Source organism: Cygnus olor, chromosome 5 (assembly GCF_009769625.2).
Source record: "Cygnus olor isolate bCygOlo1 chromosome 5, bCygOlo1.pri.v2, whole genome shotgun sequence".
Lineage (NCBI taxonomy): Eukaryota > Metazoa > Chordata > Aves > Anseriformes > Anatidae > Cygnus > Cygnus olor.
In genome coordinates this window covers 52,517,461-52,536,844 of record NC_049173.1, presented here as the reverse complement: position 1 = coordinate 52,536,844, position 19,384 = coordinate 52,517,461, and the positions used below count along the sequence as shown (strand labels likewise).

Below are 19,384 nucleotides of genomic sequence, written 5' to 3'. Positions count from 1 at the left end.
AATATTTAAAAAAAAAAAAAAAAAGAAGGGAGAGGAAAAAAAAAAGAGGGGAGAAATAGGAACTGTCTTGACATGCTCACATCATTAATTGCATTTAGTCATTTCTCTACCTGTGCTGCATCGTACTTCCCCAGAAGATGTTCCCGTAAGGGTAAGGAGGGTGACTGAGGAGCGTTGCTTTGTTGAGGGTGAGTCTGGGAACCAACAGTGGGCAGATATTTTAAAAGCCTACATGTCACTCTGCTAATTCTTTTCTTTTTCTGGCTTCTTACATCCTGATTTGGAAGGGAAAAGAAAGTTACCAAATACATTGCCAAAAAACAACACTCCCCAGAGCGATGTCATCTCTCCCCGTACTTTAGGACGTCTCTCTCATTCTGCCTCCTCGAGAGGAAATTCCGTCCCTCTTCCAGCCAGGAGCCCTCCCTGGCCCTGTGCTGGGGACGAACAGGCTGGAGCCTCTCTGACGAGCAAGGAGACCCACGAGCAGACCTATGGCGAGGGCTGAGAGCCGTGCCTCGGCAGGGAACCCCTTACTGCACCAGCCCTGCACCGGAGACGTACCAACAGCGTGACTGTACCGAAAATAGCGACGAGTATCTGTTCGCATCAAATTGACCAACGTATGGGCACAGCCAGGAACTTCTAACACGGGTGTGTCAGGACTTTTCACCTTCTTTTAACAGACAGCTAGCTTACGTACATTCCCCCTCTTCTCCCCCACTGCTCCCACTGCTTTTCTCCTCATTTAAATCACCGGTCATTTCTAACGTGGCAAAACAGAACATAGGAGCACACGCTGAAAATTAACTAAAATATAGCAATGTCATTAAAGAGGTTTAGAAAAGGAAACCAGAAAGTGATAGAGACCTGGCACCAGCTTGCCACTAAGGGCGTGGGCAGCTACGCCAGACATGCAGAATTTTAACAAGTCACCCAGCCAGGCTTTCCAGACAGAGAAAGGCAAGGGCATCAAAACATTTCTGTGTTGGCTTTTGTGCCTTTCTTTGGATGCTTGCAGCTCTCGGTGTTTACGTTAAATTAATACTGCTGGCTATATATTCTGTATATTGAGGCTAAATAACTGGTAGTGTCATGGCTGCTGGCCACTTCTCCCCAACCCTTCTCCTAATTAACTTTTTCGTCTTTACTCCTCTCACGGGAAATGCTGACATTTTTTCCTGAGCAGACACTCTGCGCCATTCACTCGGTGCAAGATCAAACGTGCTCTCTTCTAGACCACTGCTCCCTTTCCCGTCTTTTACGTTCACTGAGGGTGGACACCAGTGTGGGCACTGACTTACATTCCTTCCGTCTGGACTCTAACGTGATGAGCTGCACAACAGCACACATTTTTTTTTTTTTTCAGCATTCGTCCCAATTCCTCTTTTGGAAAATATCCTTATTTGCTTCAGTAAAGCTCTAAGCTCAAGAGTGTGGTGGGCCCTGATTCAGTAGTGCTTTCTGCCTCCCACACCGATCTGGTGGAACTGTTCACGTGAGGCCAGATAATTCGAGGAGGAAAAATGGAAGAATCACATCCTTTAAAAACGAGATGTAATTTCTCCATGGCAGTTTCCCACTGCTTTCCATTTTTTCCTTCAACCATGCACTCAATTTGAAAATACATCATTTAAAACAATCAAATCCTCCAAAGATTATTTTTTTTTCCCAAAAAACTCTCTTTTTCAGAAAGGCTTGTTCACAAACTGAAAATGTCCAGGTTTCCCAGGTGGCGGAACCTCGTCCACTCGGGCAGAAGCCTATGATAGCTCATGTTATTTAGCATGTTATTGTCCCATACCGCCTGCTTACAGCTCACTGAAAATAGGGGATGACGGAACACGTTTTCCCGGACACACCCTGACTTTATTCTTAGTAAACTGTTTGCTATATTTTCAGCCAAGAAACTCGGGTTACTCTGAGCCCTATTCCCTTTTAAAAAACTCCATGCCCAACCGGAGCAGCCGCTTCCAGCCGCGGGGAGAAGTGGACTATAACCCTTCCAGAGCCTCCTGCGGCCAGCAAAGCCGACGCCTGGGGAAGAGAGCTAGGCCATCTCCTGGGGACAGGGCTGCTGCGATGGCAGAGCAAGGAGTACTGGAGGGAGAGAGGGATTTGTCAAATTCAGAGGAGAAGCTTTGAGGATGGGGGACATGGTGCCTAGACGTTAAGAGCAACAAAGCCACGACAGCGCTACACAAACACGGCGGTTACGCTTCGCCTCTGCCTGGACTCAAGGCAATCGTCACTCCTCTCATGAGGAGGTTCACGCTGCGTCCCGGTGACCAGCACGGGTACCATCTGTACCGGAGATGAACGTCCTCGTCACCGTGCTGATAGCTCGGCCCGTGGCTACCTGCACGGGGACAGGAACACCGGTGGCAAGGAGCCACCTGAGCCGCGCCAGAGGCCGTACAGCGGCCATGCAGTGCACACGGTGTGTACCAACCCCAGGGAGGGTCCCCGGGGAGCAGACCTACCTCACAAGTGAGACTCACGTCATGCTGCTACCGTGACGCACTTCTCCGTATGCAAATACAATAATTAGTAAAGCATCTTCTATTGTCCTTCCAAACCAGCCTAACAATAGCATCAAATATGCTACAAAACAAGAGTGGCGTTTCATATTTTTAAGTGGAAACTCTGAGTTTCATGGGGACAAGTTTTGTAACTCTCCTCTGCAAATTAGGAAACCTGACTATCTGGAATTAAAATAAAATACGAGAAAAAAATCCACTTGACATATACGTACATACGTATTTTGTGTGCACGTGTGCAAGCACACGCATGAAGCCAGCCCCGTGCCTCTCCTCTGTTCTGAACAATCTTGGGTCACTTACACGGAAAATCGTCTGTATTTAAACGAGCTGCAACCTCCTCCCTCTGTTCCAAACAGCGTCCATGGAGCCTGTGTCAGGTCCAAGTGTCTCTCTTTCCTGAGAATCGATTATATTTGCAACAGGACATTGAAGTGAAAGCGCGTAAGCCTCACTTCAGGCTTTCTCTAAGTTTCGCTGCTCCTCTCTGAAGTTTCATCATCCTACACCCTCTATTTTCCCCCAGACTGCTTATCATGTCTGCTGTAGCATAAATCTGCTGAAGTTTCCTACCACTTCTACTGCTAATTAGGCTTCATCAGGGTTTTCACTCTTACGCTCCCTGCTGTAGATAAATGCAGTGGCAGCTAAGCATGCTGCAAGAACTGTTAACTGTATTACTAGTTATCAGAGCAGTTCCAGTGGTCATGCTAAACAGATTATAATAATAATGGAAATATTTTAGCAAAAGATTTGTGCGTACGCTGCCAGAGAGCTAACAAACCCTACTTACCACTCCCTAAGTCCCTCATAGAATATACATCAGAGGAAAAAAAAAAGAGAGAACTACTAACTTTTTGTCATTTTGAGAAAGGGGAAAAAAAAAAAAAAGAAGCAGCACCAAAATTAACCTGCCACGCTGACCTTTGAGTGTACCTAGTAGTATAGAAAAAAAATTATTTGCTTTAATTCCTAGTAAAAGCCCCTTGAAAAGCATATTTAAAAACAACTACAAACTCTTGCTGAGAAGCTAGTAATTGAGAACTATGCAAACAACCACCACCACAAAATTTGCCTGAAAATATAATAATAAATATAAAAGGGAATTTACGTGTGTCCCTTATTAGAGTGGTCTCTATAGCCGGAAGTGAGATGGCAGCATACCACAGTTAATGCAGACACGATATCCAAATGTATTTGTGGCAAAAGATTTAAAAGAGAAGGAATGAGAATTGATGTGCAGATGATCTGCAAAAGATCTGAATACTAATAAAAATTAGGGGGAGGGAGGGAAGAAGGAGGGGAGGGTAACAGTGTTAATCATTATTTCATGAGGCCCGTATTCACAAAGCAATTTTTTACAGATGGTTGGAGGTATTTCTCAGCCCTTAACTGACAGGAATACAGGAGGCTCAGAGGCCTTAAGCAGCAATTCTATTCATAGGCCCTTAGCCTTTATATAATTGTATTAAGTGCAGTAACAGACGTAAATTAACATGCACTGACCCCACGCTCCTAGCAATGTATGCCTTGACCTTTTAAAAAACCTCAAGAGTAGTACTAGTTTAATATTTGATACGTCCTCTTTGGGGGGAGATTAAATGCTGGTCTAGGAGGTGTTATGTGCTCGAGGATCTAGCAGGCCTTTTCCGTCTTTGGCTACGAGGATCTGCTTTTCCTTCCTGTCTTTAAACAAGCAGGGTTTGCCTGTTTGGGTGGTAAACTAGCTGAGGCCAGCAAAGCGCTGCTAAGCTTCGTGGTGCCTAAAGAAGTGTATGACCTACGCCACGTGGAGAGCGAGCCCCTAACCTCTGAAGATGTCTGCTCATAATGGCAGCTTTCGAAGGAAGACATTTTTGTTGTTTTGCTGCAGATTGTGCAGAGGAACTCGTGAGCAGATAATGGCCTTCTAGAAATTAGATGCCAAAGTGAAACAACAGAAATGGACTTCTTGCAGAAAGCTTTCCTACGTAGCTTAGTTACTCACATTATTAAATTTTAAATTCAAAATAATGTAAATGTAAACTAACTACATAAGAGCCTCTTATCTGCAAACCTTTAATTTTATAACAGGAATATATTTCGTCTTTCTCTGAAACTGCCAGCTTTGGAAGCGAGAGCAGGGGGACCGTCACCAAGCGTGCCTGAAAATGGCAGTCCGTTCCCTTGTTCTGCTGGGAGGCGGGCTCTTTACTTTTAAAGCACGTGCTGTTAATTAATTTGCCTCTCATCCTTCTACCTCACGACTCCAGTGGCAGCCAGAAAATTGTAGTAGCTGTCTTGAAGATCATGGGTTTAAAAAAAAAAAAAAATCAACAACAGAAGTACAAGACTAGAACTACCGGCACGGCAAAGGCTGGACGCCACGTTTAACCGGGAGGTGGGAGAGAGCTAAGGGACGGAGGAGGAGAGGTGATGTGAAGGAGGCGATTCCACCCGAAGCCTCCTAACTTCCCTCCTCCCCGCCTTCTCTCGACGGCAGGCGCTCCCGAGCTCGGCACCGGGGCGTTTTGGGGAAGCCCAAGCGCTGTCCTTTTTTGTTCTCCCTGGGGCTTCCCCGGCACAAAGCCGGGGGAAGGGGCCGGGAGCCCCGGGCAGCCGCGGCCTAGCGCTGTGCCAGGCCGGGAGCCGCCGCCGGGGTCAAAGGGGAGCGCGGCGGCCTGGAGAGCGGCACCGAGCCTCCCGGGGGGGAGCCCCGGTTCCCCGAGGGGACCCCGCTTGCCCCGAGGGGGACCCCCGTTTCCCCCCGGGGGGTGACCCCGCTGCGGCGCTGCTCTCACCTGGCCACGGCCCCGCTGCTCCCGCGGCTCCCGGGGATTCCTCGGCCTCGACGGCCCGGCCGCACCTGCGGGGAAAGGCGGAGAGGGAGCGGGTTAGCGGCCGCGCCCCGACGCACCGCACCCGCAGGGCCGGGGCAGCCCCCGGGGGGACCGCCGCCTGCCCGCCCCGCCCGGGTCTGAAGCTGGCGGGGGGCCTGGGGGGGACACCGTGCCCCGCCGCGTCCCCGTCACCGCGGGGGACACGCGAGGCGGCGGCACGACGGCTGCCCCGGGCCAGCAGCCGAGGGCAGGGCGGCCCGGTCCCGGCCCCGGCCCGGGGAACGCCGCCGGGCACGTCGGGGGAGGCGAGCCCAGCGCTGCCCAGCGCTGCCCGGCCCCGGGTGCGCCCCGTCGGGGCCAGGCGAGGGCCCGGCGGCAGGAGGAGGCCGCGGCGGCTCCCCCGCGGGGGCGGCCCCGAGGGGGGCGGCGGGGGAAAGCCCCCCCGGGGCGGAGGGGGCGGCAGCGAGGGCTGGGGGGTCGCCTCGTCGTGGGGACGGGTGCTGCGGAGCCCAGGAGAGAGGGGCGAGGGGAAAGCTCGCCGCTGCGGAGAGAAACCTTTGGGGTGAGAGCAGGGCGGGTGGGGGGCGAGGGGCCGGGGAAGGGGGAGCGGCGGGGGGGGGGGAGAGCCTGGCTCGGGGGAAGCCCCCGAGCAGAGAGGAGCAGCCGCCGCAGCAGCAGCAGCCCTCAGCATGGCAGCAACAGTTGGCTGGCAAGGTAAAGAGACGTGCATCTGAACCGCCGTGCCTCGGGTTTCCACTCGCTCCCGAGCTGTCCCCCTTGCCCCCCCCACATCACCCCTGGTCTCAGCCCTCTCGAGGGACGGGAGGCAGCAAGGAGAGAGGATGCTTTTTCAGCCTTAGCTTGGCTGAGCCCTCATACCACTTCGCCTTTTTTTTTTTTCCAAGTTCCCCTCTAGTACCTTGTCTCTCCCTTTAAAATATGCTCACATGAATAAAACCCCTGTAAAGAGGTTTGCTGGCGACTGGAAAGGACAAACACTTTTTTTTTTCTAAATAGGAGAGGATAAATAATTATGAAAATGCAAGTCTACTTGAAAGATATTGTGACCCTTCCACCCCTGTTTTCATCCAGCCAGCTAGTGCTCAAGCTACGTGTCCTGAACAAGAAGGAAGGGAGGGAGGGGAGCGACGAGGTGCTTTTTCTTCGCCTTCTTTCCTCGTTTATCCCTTAGCCAGCCTTTTACTCTTTTCTAAAGTGCAGGCAGGTCTTCAAAATCTCTTTTATCTCTTGAGAAATGTTAACTCCTAGCCCCGACTGTGGTCCTCGCCCGATCTCTCCAATGCAGGCTTCCCTGAAATGCAAGATCAGCCCTTTCTCAGCCGGCTCTCCCTCCGTGCCGGCGACGGGGGAGCGGAGAGGAGAACCCCGCTACTTTCTGCCAGTTCCGACGTTAGCTCGCCCCCCCCGCCCCCTTCTCACTTTACAGACGCTGGAACCACAGGCCCCTGTGTCGCGTCAAGCGGCCACTCTGCTACCAACTTGCTGCTCGGATCTTGCCTCTTTCACGAGGCTGATCTGCACGGACAGATCCGCTTTTAATCGCTTGTTCTTTTGGGGGGTGGCAGGCGGGGGGGGGGGGGGTCTTTTTGCTATTTATTTCTAGCCCACGGAATCCGGACCGGCAATTACTGCAAAGAGAGGGAAAATGCAGCTTCCCCAACTCCTGCCTGAGATGCTCTCAGTGCTGTGTGCATGCACAAGGCAGTTTCAGAACCAGAGAGCTGGTGCTGATGCTGCTCTGCTCGCTTGCAATCACCTCGTCCAAAAGCATCGCCTCGGCTGGGTTTTCCCCCGGATTCTGCCTTTTTTACCCTTTTCGGGGCCACTAGCTTTTAGGGAAAGAGTGATCGGAGAGATCGCCGGACTGCAAGTTGCTTAAAATCAGGTTGGAAGTGGGCAGGGGGGAGGGAGGCGCCTTTGGCAAACGCTTCCATGGTGCATCTCCTGCTAACTGGGGTCTCCCCCAAACCGCGGCGGATTCGTGCGCCTCCCCCTCCTCCTCCCTCCCTATTATTTATGGGGTGATCCCAGTAAATCCCACCCTCCCCACCTCGAAATAAGCCGAGGCTCCCGATTACAGGGCATTTAATGAATCGCTCCGAAGATTTTTTTTTTTTTTTATGAATTAATCTCGATCAACTAGGACGCCCATATTTTTAAAATACAGATATGCTCTGGAAGGAGGGGAGGGGGAGAGAGGTGAGGGGCGGAGAACTTTTAGGAAGTTTTTTTTCTATTTTTATTTTTCCATTAATGAAATAAAAACAACCATACAGTTATCCGAATAAACGTGTGATCTGCTCCGTTAGGCAAAAGTCGATTAAAAAGTTAGGCTAGTAGGCTACGGTGAATATTTGGACGTCCGGGGGACCAAGCGGAGTAGGAAGGGGGGAAAGGGTGTTTATTGCTCTCACTGCATATATATATATATATATATATATATATACACACACACATATATACACTCACAGCATGGAGGGTTTGGGGGGGAGGGGGGGCTGGATGGGGGAGAGGGAGAGGTGCCAGGAATTAATAATAGAAGCCCACAGAGTCTAGATAAGTCCAAGGCTCGGCGATCGCAGCTGCTGCTCCTTCGGCGAATGCGCCCTCCGCGAATGCTTTTTGGGGTAAGGGCTTCCCGGGTAGGTAGTTATGTACAGCAAGCCCAGACCGCAAAAAGATTCGCGAAGGACAAAGTCTCCCGCGGCTTCCTACATCCATCCGGCCGGCTGCCGCCACCACATCCACGGGACCCACGGGCGATCGGCTCCGCCATCCCCGCCACGCCGGGTCCCCACCCCCCATCCCCACCGGGTCCCGCTCCCCGAGCCCGGACCCCGCCGCGGCGAGGCGGCGGCGGCAGGAGGAGGAGGAGGAGGAGGAGGAGGAAGAGGAGGTCCCGTCGCCCCCCGGCGGGGCCGGGGCCGGGGCCGCGGGAGCGTGGCGGAGCGCGGCGTGTCCGCGGCCCCGCTCCGCGCGGAGGCTCCGGCGCTGGGCACGGGCGCTGCGTAAAGAGAAAACTCTCCCCCCTGAGCGCTAAATAAATAGAGAGCAGGCGGGCAGCTCATTGGTGCGGGCTAAAATCGTCACCCACCAATCAGGCGGCGCCTCACATTGCCTATTTCTGCTTTTTTTTTTTTTTTTTTGCCTTTTTTTTTTTTTTTTTTTTGTTTCCCCGAAAGGGGGAGAGGCGGGCGGGAGGAGGGATGGGAGGGGGAGAGGGAGAAAGCGGGGGAAAAAATAATAATAATAAAAAAAGAAACATTTCCATGCCTAATTATTCACCGAATCCGCGACAAGAGCACGTCCGACAGCGCGGCCGGGCCAGCCCCGACCTCTCCGAGCCCCCCCGACCCCCGAGCCCCCGGCCCCGCTCCGGGAGCCGCAGCCGCCGGGGCGCCGAGCGCAGCACGGGCAGCCCCGCCGTCGGGGGGCCCCGGCTGCGGAGCCGCCTCTCGCCCCGGCGGGGGCGCCCCGGGCCGCCCGCCACCTCCCGGCGGGCAGCCGGGGACACGGGGGACCCGCGGCGGCCACCGGGCACACGCGTGATGCTGTCACCCCCCCCCCCCCCCCACGTCCCCACGCGCGCCCCGGTCAGCCCCGAGGGGCGACCCTCCGGGGGGCAGCGGGGGACGCGGGACGCCGCCTCCCTGCCTTGTCCTTAGCTCCATCACACCGGCCGAGGTCGCGAGCGACCCAGGCACCGCCACCGGCAGGGCCGGCCGCCTCCTAAAAGTTTCCGGGACCTGGCACCGAAACTCCGGAGCTCTCCCCCCGACAGCCCGCCGGTGCCCGCAGGCGGCGGCAGAAAGGCGCACCCGCCGCGTCCCGGGGGGCCCACGCAAGCCTCGGGAGGGGAAGGGACCCCGCGGGGGACGGGTTGGGACGGGGACGGGGGGGGGCTCGCACCTCGGCCGCAACTCGCGAAGTTGGGAGTTCGCCGCCGCATCCCGCCGCCGCCGCGCTCCGCTCGGCTCCGCTCCGCTCGGTGGGAGACGGGGAAGGGGGAGACGAGGAGGAGGAGGAGGAGGAGGAGGAGGAGGAGGAGGAGGAGGGAGCCCACGCGAGGCAGCGCTGCCCGCACCCGCACCCGCACCGCCGCCGCTCCCCTCGCTCGCCCGGACCCCCCCCCCCCCCCCCCCCCCGGGCTCGGGCACGGAGCCCGAGCCCCCGGTGCCGTCCCGGTGCCGTCCCGGTGCCGAGCGGCGACGGAGCGCGGCCGGGGCAGAGCAGGCGGCACAAGTTGCAAAAGCCCCGGCACTTACCTGGCCGTGCGTCCCTGGCCGCTCCGGCGGTCCCGCGGGGTGCGAGCATCGCCGAGGGTGGTTTGTGTTTTGTTTTGGTTTTCTTTTTTTTTTTTTTTTTTTTTTTAAAAAAAAAAAAAAGCCCAAAAGCAAAGCGTCCCTTCCTCCAGGTATGTATATAAGTTACTGTACTGTGTGGGAGGGTCACGATCTCACTAGGTGCAGAAGATTCCCCAAGATTAACCCCTCCTCTCCCTTCCCCTTCTGCAACTTGTTGAGGATTTTATACACACGCGCGCGCACGCACACACACACAGACACACACAGAGCCAGGGAGCGGGCACACCGCCACACACACACACACACACACGCACACACACACACGCACGGACGGGAGAGCAAAGAGAAAGCGAGCTCCGAGGAGTCCGGCTGCCCCCCGACGCCGTGTGATTGGATGGTCTTTTCGTGGAGAGGGGACGTCTCAAGTCGAAGTCACGATTTCTCCTCAGTTTGGAACCATCTGTGACTGGAGCCATGACGCAGCCAGAGCACATTACTCACTTTTACAGTCACGACTTGGAAATCCGTGCAGTTTCCAACCAAAATTACACCGCCACCATTGAATTATTTAATAGGATCCAGTTAAGGGTAATCTTATGCATTGTGCCGAGAGAGGCAGCGATCTAGGAGGGGAGGGCTGGGAAGGCGAGGGAGGGGGCGAGGAAGGAGGGCATTTCTTGTTTCTAATGACTGTTTTCCAGAGATCTATTAGGAGCGGCGACGATTGGCTCCACGTGTTGGAAGCGGCTCGCTTCTTCCAAACAAACAAACAAACAAACAAACTAGGGGCCGGGGCCGCTTGTAAATACGACCACGCAAGCTCGGGGAAGGGACGGTCGTGCATTAGGGGCATCCGTGGGTGGAGTGCCGTGTTGTGCATTCAGCCGCTTGGGTGTGATTAATTGCGAGAAACGATGTCTTTTGTGCGCCTAGATTAGAGCCGCTGCATGCAAGCTCGGCCAGGACGCGCTCTGCCCCCTGCTAAGCGCGCCGTGCCGTGCCGTGCCGTGCCGAGCCGAGCCGAGCCGAGCCGAGCCGTGCCGCCGCTCATGTCTGCACCGTGCCATTGTCTGCAGGATCCGCAAGCGGTGCCGGGCTTTGTGCGGTAGGTGCACCATTTTCTACGCTTCCTTCTACCGTAGGGCGAGGGCTAACCGTGCGCGGCGGCGAGCCGCTTCCTCGGCTGGTGGCTGCCCGCCGGATTTTCCTCCCCGGCCGGGGCTGGGGCTGCGGTGCCGGGCTGCGGGGAGCTGCATGCGGGGCCGGCCCGGGGCTCCGAAACGGCGCCCGGCAGCGGCGGGGCTCGGCGGCGCCGAGGTAACCCTACAGGGTCCCCCCCCGCCTCCTTAGGGGGGGGGACGCGAGCAAGGACGCGGAGGACGGGCGCTGACAAGCCCACCGCACGCACACGCACGCACACACACACACACACACACGGCCCCTAAAGAAGGTGCGAGCGCTCCGAGGGGGGGGGGGGGAACAAACGAGGTGGGAGGAGAAGGGGTGAGTCCAAACAAAGCAACCTATAGCCTCCTATTCTGCCGAGCACCATCATCAGGTACGGGCTCTTTCAAACGCACGGGCGGGAAGGGCGGGCGGCGGCGGCGCAGGAGGGGAAACCTCGGCGGCGGCGGCGGCGGAGCCCCCGGGGCCCCCCCGACGGCCCCGGCCCCCGACCCCCGACGGCGGCGGCTCCGGGTTCGGCACCGGGTTCAGCACCGGGGCGCGGACAGCGCCCGGCGGCGGCCCCGCGGGCAGCGCCCGGCCCCGCGCCCCCCCCCGGCAAAGCGAAGCGGGGGGGGACGGGAGGGAGAGGGGCTCTCTAGCGCCGACGGAGAGAGAGGGAGAGCTGCAGCTCGCTATTGATTCAGAGATTTACCGGCAGGGTGATTCCCCCTTTCTGCAAGAATTCCCTGTCTCCGGGCTCCGTGCATGCACCAAATATCACGGTGGAGACGAGCACGCAGCCCTCTCGCTTTAGAGGAAAAGTGGGGAGGAAGGAAAACAAATTAATCCGAGCATGCACTAGAGAAAGACGAGACTCACAGCCACTCTCTGCACCATGCACAGGAAAGATCACTACTTACCCGAACGGGAACTCCTCGGCTAGGGGAGGGAGGGAGGGGGAGTGGGGGGGGGGCGAGGAAGGGGACGGGGGGAATCCAACAATTAATTTCCAGACAGGAGTTGGAAAAAAATACTGCGGTGATGTCCAGGTTTTCTTCCACCCGCGCTCGCTTTTTATACAAGTGCAACCCTCTGTCTATTTCTGGAACGCGATCAAAACCCTGATGCTATTTTTAGCAGGTACTGGGGAAAAAAATCCACACACAAAGGCATTTCGCTGGAACGCTACGTCCAAAACATTAAATGTGCATTAAGTCTGTCCCCTTGCACACAATCACCCCCAACCACGAATCCCCCTACCCCAGCTTCTTTCTGCACCACCATCCCCAGTTGCTTTAGGTGCATCATTGCAGAGAATTAAAAAAAAAAAAAAAAAAACACAACACAAACCAAAAGCCCAAACTGACCGCCTTCCATGCTGTCCTATTGCACAAACCCCTAATCCACAGTTGTGTTGAGTCTGCCTCTGCTTCTCTGCCTGTTGCCTTGCAAGCATTACTGTGTCTGTCTTCTTGCACTGTCTTTATAAAGTGGGCTTTGGAAAAAACACAACAACCACCATGCACCAGTTTGCCAGCATGCACAAATGTGGATTTCAGGCAGGGATGCTTGCTTTGCCGAGAGACACTGAGATGGTTTCATATAGTGAATTGCACCCTGCACAAAGAAGGTTGTTTTTTCTTTTTTTTTTTTTTTTTTTTAATTCTCTCCTCCCCGCCCCGTGCCTTTCCCCCCTTAAAAAAATCCTTTGTTTGGAGAATAAAGGATCTATAAATATATATACGAAAAAAAGGGTGTGTGTGTGTGTGTTTGCGTTCTAGTAATTCACTACGAGGGGGGACTGGGGAAAAAATAGAATCATTAGGGCTTGCAGGCTGCAAGGAGCCAGCCTGAGACTCCTTTGCAAGGCTGCGTCAGTTATCAGCTATTGACGTCACGTTCAGATTCTCCTCTTCAGAGGCTCTAGTTCATCATAAAAGATGTCTGTGCTTGGAGCTTTGTGCTTGCAGAAAGGCACTTCAATTCGAGGAAAAGAGTTAATTAGCAAGCCCCATATTTTGTGTCGTGCAGCTTTCTGTACAGTTGCACAAAAATCCTGGGGGGTGTGCATATGTGTGTTTGTAAGGGAGGGAGAGAAAAATAAAAATATGCACTGGGGATGGGGAGGTATTTCTCAAAAACCACACACATCCCATGCAGAAGCACAGACAGAGAAATCTGCATAGCCAGACCTTGCAAGAAAATCTGACCCCCCCCCCCCCCAGCCCCCCATTGCCCTCTCCCCCCCCCAGCCCCTCCTGGTGTTTAGCAATTTTAGCAAAAAGCAATTTGGATAAAAATCTCAGATTTTGAATATTTGCAAGGCAAACAGCATGGGGGGAGCTGAATATATTTTAGCATCCCCCCCCCCCCCCAAAAAAAAAAGAAATAAAATCTGAAAAATAGCAGCTGCAGCAGCAAGTCCCCCCTACCACCTTACACTTGTATTTGGCTACTGTAGCAAAAGACAGATATTGATAAAACCAGGATTAATTCTGTATATTTGTCAGGCAAACAGCCCCGTCTCCTAGAATGACGCAAATAACAGATTCTATGGCTCTGGCTTTCTATATTCTGCACCCACGCACTCTGCTTGGTCTCCCACGGAATCAGCTACAGAGAGCAATGATCCAGATTATACAGAGAGAGGGGTGGGGGAATGGGAGAGAATAACAAATGAAATTGCAATTAAAAATTATAATGCTGCTATAGTCTGTACGCAAATAGCTAACCCTGAGCCTGAGCAGGGGCACACACAGACACACGCTCGCACCCACGAGCCCCCTGCCCCAGCACCGGGCATCAGCAGCATTTAGACAAAGAGAATTGTCTTGCTGACAAATGCAGGGGTTGTCTGGCAAAGAGAGGTATTTCCTTTATGCACCACACCTTTCCCAGCTCCCATTAAGCAAAACGCATCTCCGAAACGACCTCGCTTGCCACCGAGTGTGTGCAGAGGGGACAATTAACACATGCAGCCGGGGAGGGGAGGGGGGCCACCAGAAGCCCTTCCCCGGTCCCGGAGGAGCTAATGAGGACCTTTAAGAGCAGGTCGTCTTCCCCGTCTCCCAGACAAAGGGACGCAGCTACTTCTTAAAATGCCTAAAAAAAGGCAAGCGCAAAGGGCTGTTGCTATTTTTAAACGCATCTCTCATTTGTTGGAAAATGGCACTAAAAGCATCAAACAAGCTCCCCGCCCCCGGGGACCGAGTCAGACACAGAAGCGAGTCCCGAGGGGCAGCCGAGGTTTGTGGGGACGTCCCTTCCCCAGGTGAGGATCGAGAGCCCCCCGCCACGCTCTTCCACCACCGGCCCACTTCACACCTTGCACGAAGGGAGAAGCAAAATGCCGGGGCGATCAAGAAGCCAGCACGTTATTTACCGTCTAACCCGCACACGCGCACTCCTCAATTTATTAACTCACTTAATTATTACCAACTTCTTTCGCAGACAATGAATTTCCTAATGTCAATGAACGGCAGTCAATGAGGTAACACTATTTCTCCCTCTCGCCCGCATTTAGCCAGGCAGTGCCAACGCCAGCGACGGAGCCGCAGCCGGGCAGGGAACCACGCACCGAGAGGAGGCCACCCCACCGCCGTGCCAGGCTCAGGGGGACCACCAGGCCCTCAGCGACTGCACGTGCTCTGTTTAGAGCAATCCCATGCACCCGTCTCCACACACACCAGCCACCAACTTCCCTAGACTGGGAGAGACGTTACGCTTCAGACCTGGAGGAAAATCCCATCTGGAATCGTGTTTTCACCACATGGCCTGCTCAGCAGTAGTAGTGCAGAAGCTAGAGAGGTGCGGAGCACTGCCCAACGGGGAAAGCCCTTAGGCCAAGGACAGTCCTTAGCACCTCAAGACCCCAGACAAACAGCCAGCTGTGGAACATACCTTCTCTGAGGAGCTGCAATGAAGTTCTTCCTGGACAAATAAAAATGTGAGGCTACACAGGGAACGTGCACCTAAGCTATCTTTTGCCACTCAGACCCAAGAGTTTTGAGACAGTCCATGGCCTACTGCGGAGGGAGGGCACAGTCCTCTTCTCTCTGCCCTCCCTCACATAGACCCATAGCTTTGCATTTCTACGTAGTGGTCACCTCTGTGCACATGAGCAGAGGAAAGCTGTCCAGCTTTAGCTCCTCTCCATTGCAAAGAAAAGGTGCCACCACAGCCACCCAAAAGGGATATTCCCGGTGGCAGGTCTGGTGCGGACACACTAGCAAGCTATGCGCTCCTGGACCTCAGGCCCTCTCCCATGGGCAGATGCCTGGGATTCCCCCCTGCTTCCCACCTCCTCATCAGCCCCTCACAGTGGTTTGTTTATTTGTTTTTACCCCGAAACTCTCCAATCTTAGTGAAATAAGTAGTTAATCTTTCCACCATAAGGTTTGAAATGTCTTCAGCCTCAATTTCACAAACACGCCCTGGCTCTTCCTTTGCTCTCCTCTGCTTCTCCACCCAAATGTGCCATCTCCATCTCTGCAGGACTGTCTCCTGTCTTGCCTGTCTGCTGCTTAAGGCAAGGTGGAAGCAATGTCCAGTGCCCAGGGAATCTCTGGCTTCAAAAAAATACATAAATGGAAGCCATCCAAACTGGAAAGAATGTTTGGCAGGCAAGTGTGTACCAAACAGCAGTTCCCACTTCTCCTGATCATTAGAAGCACTAAAAGGAAAATTTATCTTCTATCTTGATACTTTAGTTATCAGCAATCTCCTTGTTTCCAAACAATTAAGCTTCCCTACCAATGAAGTCTTAATGAAAGCAAAGGCTCCTGTACTGAAAAGTCCTTGCTGAAAGGTCCTCATTCAGCGTACTCCACTGAAAAGTAATACCACAGATACTAGACAAAGCAGTGGAGTGCCCACCAGCTGCAGGTACGGTGCCTTACACCTAGAGCTGCTGGAAGTGCTAAAGCGGGCAGCTCTGTGTATTGGACTGTCCTCACCCCCTGGAAAGTTCCCTTCCACACTCTGCCCTAACAGACAATGGCACACATGGAGATACTACTGTTACTATTAGCAGTAAAATATTAGCCAGCACATAACTGGTGCTCAAAACAGCTATGATCTGTCAATTACAAAGTAGTTTCGTTTGCAAGTAAAAGGTATTTTTGAGGTATTCGTCACTTGTTCGGTTTTTCTTTGGTTTTGATCCACCAAGTTCAAGGCCCCATCTCTCATTTTGGACTGGAAGGTGGCTTTCACATTCTCTCTTCAAGACAAGGACCAGCCAAGATCAGCACTGCAAAATGAGCGGAAAGTAGCCTAAATATGTCTTGCTACAGCAAGAATGTTACTTCCTCAGAGCTTTGGAGTTCTGATGACCTATGAGCCAGGGATTGATTCATTAACGTAATTGTTACAAAATATTCTCCTAACCCACACTTATTCCCACAAACTATTGGAATTCATTCTTGGGCTCCACTCAGGCAACTGAATGACACTTGATATTTTCCAAAGGCAAAGAAAGCAGAAGAAGACCAGAGACAAAGAGTGGAGTGCCACAGAGATACACCAGAAGCTCACAAAACCCCTCAGCCTTCTGAACATAATTCACCTTGCATCAGGGCAGTCAGTAACTTGTGCTAGTTAACCCTTGGTTACAGGAAAATATAGCACCCAGAGGAAAGAGTAATCACATTGAAATTAAAATAAATTAGAGTGACATCTCTTCCACAACCTACTGCCTATTATAGGTAGCAAAGTCTTAGCTAGTGATAGGACCTGAAGAAGAGTGATTGCTAACTGAAGCAGGGGATTGGGATCTAGATATTCCTCTTCTGATATAGATATTCCTATTCTAATCACAAATTTGCTGCAATGCATGTTGATCTAAATTTTCTCATTGAAAGCCTTTTTCCTTAAATATTTTTGAGGTTCTCCTCAAATTTCATGTGAAGAGCCCATCACTTTATGCTTGGTTTATCCACCTATAAAACAAAGATAAGATGATACCTACTTACCTAACCAGGATGTTCTTGAAGATATCTATAGCTTTGAGATAATCAATAAAAGTCGTCAGTAAGAAGACAGCAATATTACAAATAATCAGAGATCAGAACATACAAGGAAGCACACAGGAGGAAAAGAGTGCTTTTCCTCCAACATCGTAAAGAGAAGCTGTTCAGTATTTTAGTAAAGAAAATCTCACCTGTGTCAGAAGATCAAGGACTTATTAAGACTTGTGACTTCAAGGTATGGGATTTGTTTTGGAGAACCCAGATGCATAGACCAGGAAACCAACAAAACAGGCAACTCGCATGTTGATGTCATCTCACACAGATTGTGTTAATAATCACCTTGATCAGTTTTTGACTGAAATGCCAGTATAGCTGGGTTGCTCTGTTATCTTTAGCTTTTCTGTTTACATTGTAGAGAAATATAATGGCTATGACATGTAAAGGGATAGAAACTGGATCTTCTTCCAATGGCAGCAAAATCAGACCCTAGAGACATGTTTCTGTGTAGCGGGGATGAAAAAGAAGAAAACCATTAGCATAATGAAGCTGGTGGAAAAAGAGTACAAAGGTCTCAATATTGAGGATGATATCAAAAGGAAATCATATCACTTTTTAATAAAAGTTGAACCTATGGAAGAAATACAGTGAATAGACATCATACTTCAGATACATGGAACATAACTTTTGAGGAATCCTGCCACAAATTTGATGAGCCTTTATACTAAGATTTGATTTTCATTAGCCTTTGAAATGGAACTTTTCATGAATAAGACCCATGACCTTTAACACAATGTGCACACATATCTGGCAACCACCTTAAAGAAAGAGTTATAAACAAGAACACAAGGATAAGACAACAGTTTGTGGTGCATTATACAGGATCTTGTACTGGTAGAAAAAAAAAAGAGAGAAGGCAGTGATGAAGAAATGCCAAAAACCTTTGTCAATCTTTAATTCAAAACTAGCCAGTATCATAGCCAGTGGGAGAGAGTGGGATATGGAGTGGGGTGATATTAAAGTAATTTAGGAAGAATTTATTTACTGAGATAATAGAACATGAAGCCAGGGGATCCAGTCAAATAAAAAAAAAATCAAGTTCTCTCAAGGAAGAAGATATTTGGGTGGAAAAAAGAAAATACATTCATTCAGCTGCATTTCATAGATGATGAGGTGAAAGACAAGGTGAGATGCCTAGGGTTATGGAGGCACAGCCTTGTGAGCTCTTATTCTGACCTTTGATGCTCCTGTAACAAGACACACTGCTCTTTCCTACTTTGTTGCCTCCGATTTGTTCTTCCTCATAATGCAATTCAGTCTGGCTATCAAAAATTACAACATAAAATTGCTACTCAGCTAGAAACTCCAGTGGATATTCTAACCATGACAGGTTGGGGATTTTATCAGTCACTTCTCTACTTACCTTTCTGGCATTCCTACCTAGCTAGAGCCCAAACTTCTAGAAATCCCCATTCAGCAAGGCAGAAACATCTGGCAAAATGGATTCCAAAACCATCAGGGAAAATTAAAACATGAATGGAGCATAAGATCTAGATCACATATGACTTCTTGTCTGAACATCTATTTTTATCACCAGTTAACATTTATACATCACATGCTAATAGCAAGTTCAGCCCTATAAATGGCACTAAGATCCAAGCTGTTTTTGCTTGGATCCAAGCTGTCTCTGCTATGCACAGTTTACAAATTAAGCCACTGGTTCCCTGACTGTCACTGGCAAACCATCAGTGTGTACAGAACTTTTGGAAGTCCCAGAAGGACCAGCTGGCCAAACAGCAATGGCTTTTATTTTCCCAGTTGCTGAATCTTCTCTATACAAACTTAAAACACTTCACTTCCTTTCACTTGGCCATATAAATGGCTACTGCCATTGATACATAGCGTTATTTGACCATGAATTGGAAGGAGGTAATTAACATGACTGAGCACGGGAGTGGAAGCATCTGCAAGTTTTTTCTGTTAAGCAATGGTTCGCCTCCCCTAGGGAAAGTTGTGACAGCTACTGGACTGACAGCTATCATGGAGAAGACAGGAGATGCCATGAAATGAACTGGAAGAAAGACACTTCAATACTCTGAAGAGTACAGTCCTTTAAGACAGTCTTCAGAAACACTATTGCATTGCATATACCTGATCACACCAGCCAACAGATGGCCAAACATGCAGAGGAATCATAATGGTCTCCTCCATTTTGTCCTGTCATCAGTGGAAACACCAAAGCAGGGGATGGGTAGCAGCTGTAGCTACACTTACATTTCCTTAATATCAGGAGATGTGTATTAATACTTAAACCATCATGTGAACTGGATGGGGAAGTGAGTATCATACACAACTTATTGAGTATTAGTGGAATATCTGGAGATCCATGGATGAGCGACAGAGAAGTGCAGGCTGTTATGGTATTGCTATAAATGCCTGCTGCAGAGCCAGCTGATGAAACACATATTTCTGCAAATCCCTCACAAATCATAATTTTGGTGCTGCTTTTGCGGTAATTACAATTATTGTAGGACTATATGAACAGAGATACAAAGTCTGAATTATGT

The 19,384-nt window shown here is 51.5% G+C and overlaps 1 protein-coding gene across 10 annotated transcripts in view; it reads right to left on the bottom strand.

Annotated features, from left to right (window-relative positions):
- Nucleotides 1–19,384, bottom strand: part of LOC121071188 — a 94,110-nt gene that overhangs the window by 52,797 nt on the left and 21,929 nt on the right. For 8 of the 10 annotated variants that reach the window (XR_005820419.1, XR_005820429.1, XR_005820431.1 and 5 more), the window contains one exon: nucleotides 5,321–5,385. Coding sequence is in view for 2 of the 10 variants with exons in the window: in XM_040559248.1 (XP_040415182.1) it covers nucleotides 5,321–5,385 (65 nt within the window). In the remaining 8 variants the exon portion in view is untranslated. Of the gene's footprint in view, nucleotides 1–5,320; nucleotides 5,386–9,645; nucleotides 10,917–11,771; nucleotides 11,791–19,384 lie in introns of those variants that run through there. The other 2 variants (XR_005820423.1, XM_040559249.1) reach the window with 2 other exon arrangements.